Raw genomic sequence first — 5,020 nt, 5'->3', positions numbered from 1 at the left:
GAGGTCCCTTCCAACCCTGACAATTCTGTGAGTCTATGAAGTAACCCTGAAAAAACTCACTGCCAAATTCTTGGTATTGTTTTATTTCTTGCGGTGTTACTGTGAAAGATTCAGCAAATACTAGTAGAAATTGTTGAAGAAACCAATTTTTTTTCTTTTCACATATTTATGTATGCTGGTGGATACCCTCAGTTGTCGTAATAGTCTTGTGGTGAATCAGCACAGGAGTTGGGAGATCTGTCATCCAGACCTGTCTCAATTTTTGGAGCTTAACTTTACAGCTCCTACATCCAAGAATAGTCCCCGAACTTCTGGGCTTGCAGACGAGGCTGGAAAAGGCCTGCCCTTCCCTGTGCTGCGCATGTAGGTTGTGCCAAACTTAATGAAACGGGTATCAAACTCTGACCATTCAGAATTGGCAAGAAGGAATTGATTATGTGGCCCAGTGATTAAGACAAGTGAGAAGCGAATCCTGGCTTTTGGTTTCTGAGTGTGTTTGTGTATTTTTTTAAAATCTTGTAGTTTTCTGAATTGTCCCCCGAGTGAAAACTAGAAATGGATGCTAAAGCACGGATAGGAGTAGCCCAGTAATGGATTTTTGTGATTGTCAGGCCTCTGATTCCTTCTTCAGTATTGTAAATTGTCCTCACCCTTTGTAAATGCAAGTTTACAAAGCCTTAGTTTTCTCTATTTGTTTTTATTTACTGAAACTGTTGCTGTTTCATATCAGATTCTGAAATCTATTTGTCGTGTGTAATGCCAGAATTCCAATGCTACAGAAAAACAGTGATTTGTGCCAAATGTTTTTCTTACCTAGAGAATTCAGTACAGCACTTTATTTTCTTTCTTTTTCTTTTTTTTTTTCCCCTCTAGACACCTAGCTGTTGGGCTGAAGAAGGAGCAGAAAAGAGATCGCATCAGCGTTCAGCATCATGGGGAAGTGCTGATCAACTAAAAGAGGTGAGAAGTTTTGCACGGTGGAGCCTTTCAAGTTTTGATACACCTAAGACATTTTTTAATCCAGAAAGCTGCACCCCTTTCTCTCTCCTTTCTGAAACTGCTTTTACCTCCGTCGTAAGAATTGTTTCAGGAGCGGTTGTTACTTTATGCCTCTTGGATTTCCTCCTGCTGCACGGTGCTGGCTGTGAAGGAACGGCCAGAGTGAGAGCTGAGGAACCAGCTTATTACTTACTAATTTTTCTGTTCAGAATTACCTTAGCTAGATTTCTGTTCTTTAGTGTTGCTCTCCTGAAAGAGGCAAGAGTTAGCTAGTGTATTCTTGTTTAGAAATTTTGTTCGAGTTTTAGATAGAGTCGATAGAGAGGACATCACTTTGATAAATGAAAAAGGAGGCTGTGCGTTGATCAATAATATGATTACTTGAAATGTAACTTTTAACAGGATATTCAGACATGAGAAGAAGTGTGTAGGCTATCTGAGGAGATGATGTTACAGGCCGTATGTAGTCTTCTTCTGGGAAGCCATTGGTAGGAAGAATAGTTGTCAAAAGGAGTGATGTAAGTTTAATTACTTCTTGCGTTCCAGTGGTGACAGCAGCCTCATTTTTAAAGATGAGGACCTGGGCCAGAAAGAGGTCAGCCCAAAGAAGGTTGTCCCCGTCTCACTCAGTACCGCTTATGAGACCCATCATAGCTGATTTATTAGTACCTGGGCCTTCGGTTGCCTGGGTGACTCCACCTGCAGCTGTGAGGAAGTGCTCAGAATCACAGGTTTGTGTCCAGAAGTGAGACAGGGGAAGTTATGTGTCTGAAAAGTTTCGGCTTAAACATTCCCTCCCAGCACAAAGGAGTTGTAGCAAGGGCAGGAGTAGCATCTGTATTTCCAGAATAACGCTTGCTTGCTGTCAGTGAGAGACCTTCCTTCATCTTCTGGTGGTTCGCTATCGAGTTTTGCAACAAGCAGATTTTCTTCACCACAGGGCTGTCACTCTCAGTGACAGTGACGCTTCGGCGTGTGAGCGGGTCTCTGCCATTTGATACGTGATCCGTGGTGCTAGGTTGCTCTCCTCTTTATGGACTGACCACGGGAGAAGGAGCAGAAACGTGGCCAGTGCGTTTTGTGGCTCCTTTCCGAAAGAACACAGTAATGGGAAAAACGGGGTGTGGATGGGAAATGTATCTATCCAAATTTTGCTGTGGTTACTCACCCCAAAACCTGCCTTTCTCTGACTTAGAGTTCTTCCCTTTCTCTGTTTTCCTTTCTCCAGCTTCTCAAATGAGTTTTCTCGCCTTTTCTAGTTCCCTGGGTTCATAGTCCCGCTGTCATTCTGCATGCGTTATCCAGCCAATTCTCGTCTGTCTTCCCTTACTTGAGCTCTTATTCAGTTACCTTCCAGCTCCTTGTCTGTTCTGTCTCTCCATTGTCTGGCTTCTGTTTTTTCCCTTTCTTTTTCCTTTCCATCAACTCCCAAGTCCTGCTTCCAGCCTCTCTGTCTGGCTACTTACTGCCTGTGTGGTAAAAGAGTTTGTTCAGTACCGACGGTATCTGTGCACTCAGTTTCTTTGTGCCTCAGTAATCTGCAGTTTCTGGAAGGAGAAATGCTCTGGGGCAGTTCTGTTCAAACTGACAAATGTAGCTGCCAGTTTCAAACGTCTTCCTTGAGCAAGCGCAAACTGAAATTTTTGCTAGAACTTTACCAAATGTAAAGACTTTTCCAAGGAAATACGCGGACGTATGCCTTGCATAAAGGAGCCCCAGACAAACGTTTGGCTTTTTCTTCCAAAGGATTGGACAACAGAACTTCCCAAGTAAAAAGCTACGATAATGCGTTTAAGAAGATGAAATGGTAAAATTATTTCCGCCTTTTACTCTCATCCTTAAAACAGCTCTGATACTTGTACTGAAATCTCTGATGGGAAGGGAATAGGGTTGCTCAATGTTGCGCGGTGGACTTCAAAGAAAATTTGACAAATGTATAGGCAGCTGAAAGCAAGAGCTTAAGTAATGGAAATAAAAGTATCACCTTTCCTGGGCAACTGCGTTTGTTGTGAGTAACGTCGGTAACGGTAGTTGTGCTCAGCATTTTGAATTGTTTCCCTTAGCGTTGGACAGCAAACAAGCAGATAGCTGTTTACAGCTCCCTCGTTTTTATTTAGCAGTTTGGATTCGTGTTTTCTTATTCCAACAGTTAATAGAATGATGTCTGGCATATATTTTTATGATGTGGATATGCTGTAAACTAGCCACATACTTGTATGTATAGTTTTAATTGGTTTTGATAAAAGAGGATTGAATGTGCTTTTAAGTTTAAAAAACAATTTGTTTTTTCCTTGCTTAGTTTGAGAACTGTTACAGTTAAATGTATTTATTTAACACAGCTAGGAACTCTTTCTTTAAAAGGTTTGCATAAAAAAAACCCCCAAACCAAACACTAAAAATGAATATATAGACTTAAGATTCAAAGCAAGCAAATTAATTCTGTATTACCACACACAAAAAAAATTTGCTTTGAATAGTTGAAAAATATTTTGTCCTTGAATAGAAATAGGTGAGTGCCAGGATTGAATCTGTCCAGCAATGAAATAGGCAATGCTTGCTTTCTTGTCTGTGAAAAAATTTAAAATTCCCCAGCTCTCAATATGATCTTTGTAATGATAGTGCACCTTTTTTTATCACCTCCTAACAAAAGTTACCTTTTTTAAAAAAAAAGAAAAAAAATAATCTGAAGGAGTCTACTGCTTGGTTTTGCAAAGTCTTGAATATAACTTGTTGTAAGATAATGCCAGACTGCTTTAACATTATTTTAACAGATAAGCATCTTGACTGGGAGATAAAGATTGTTATTAGTCTTTACACTGGACACGAACCAACCGGTGGTTTGAACCACGGGTATTTTTTCCCCTTTCAACCTGAATAGTTGAAATTCTGTTGGAGATGAATAGGGCCAATTTTTGAGTTAGAGCTTACCCTGAACTGGAATTTACCCAGAACTGGAAAACCCCGGGATTTAAACCGAATAGTTTTCAGTTTATGCAGGCTTTGAAAGACACGAGGATTTGAGACGGCTGATTTTTAACTTCCCTGAAGCCCGTCGGTGTGCTGTGCCTGTGACACTGACACCGGCCACCCCCCCTTGGAAGGTCCCTTTTGCTCGAACCGAGTACTTGAAAAGGACTTTGGAATGAAAGAGAATCCAGTGTGAGAGCTTGCACTTTCTCTGTGCTTTCCTGTACCAATCGAAAGATTGTATTCAAAGGTTTTAGGGGGAATTTCTAGTGCTCGTTCTGCTCTTTGACCTACTGGTTAACTTGTTGATTAACAAATGGTTTGCGAAGGAGTTGGAGCTCGCTCTCGGTAACGAGGAGTTTGGGGCGTGTTCAGGAAGTTCCCCTGTTGTGTAGACACATTTGTAGAGATACAACCTGGTAAGTATTAAAGAGTATTTGGGAGAGGGATGGTGACGTGTTCCTTCATATTACTAGTCCCCATCTAGGTCCTTACACATGAAAAATACTCAGATTATTCCCGTTCGGTCCCCATGTGTTGCCCGATCTAGTCGAGAGGTGGCGTCCCTGGCGGCAGGGAGGCTGGATTAAATGATCTCTAAGGTCCCTTCCAGCTTAGGCCATTCTATGAAATTATTGCATTTTTTTAAAGAACTGACCTAATTTGCTTATTTCTCAGGCTTCTGCCACTAGTCATATTAGGCTGCGTGCACATTACAAGTGGTATAGACAAGATCCCTGTTTATTTCAAGTCCACTTCTAGCTGTTATAATATTAGCAAGCAGAAAACATGTCTATAGGGATTTTTTTTTTCCAAACTTGTTGTTTGTTTAATAGTCTTTGATGGTCATCTCGTAGTTGGCCGTATGACATAAACCATGAAGGCCAAACTGCAAGTTTATGTCCTGAATGACCTGATGTAGAGTTATTACTGTTGTGATGCGCTGATCTTTCAGTTTTTTGGGGATTTTTTTTGTTAGTGTTTATGTTTGTATAAATAAAAAAGGTCTTTCTGATGCATCAGCAATATTGCAGGGAACAGTCACGGGAAGAGG

General features: G+C 40.9%; 1 protein-coding gene across 1 annotated transcript in view; it reads left to right on the top strand.

Moving 5' to 3' along the window:
* Positions 1-873: 873 nt before the first annotated feature.
* Positions 874-5,020, top strand: part of GLCCI1 (glucocorticoid induced transcript 1) — a gene marked incomplete at its 5' end in the record, with an annotated part of 24,705 nt that continues 20,558 nt past the window's right edge. Inside the window, one exon of the mRNA XM_009879441.1 lies at positions 874-960. Coding sequence (XP_009877743.1) covers positions 874-960 — 87 coding nt within the window. The remainder of the gene's footprint in view (positions 961-5,020) is intronic.

This window comes from Apaloderma vittatum, unplaced genomic scaffold (assembly GCF_000703405.1).
Source record: "Apaloderma vittatum isolate BGI_N311 unplaced genomic scaffold, ASM70340v1 scaffold18732, whole genome shotgun sequence".
NCBI classification, from domain to species: Eukaryota; Metazoa; Chordata; class Aves; order Trogoniformes; family Trogonidae; genus Apaloderma; species Apaloderma vittatum.
This window is presented reverse-complemented; position numbering and strand designations above follow the sequence as displayed.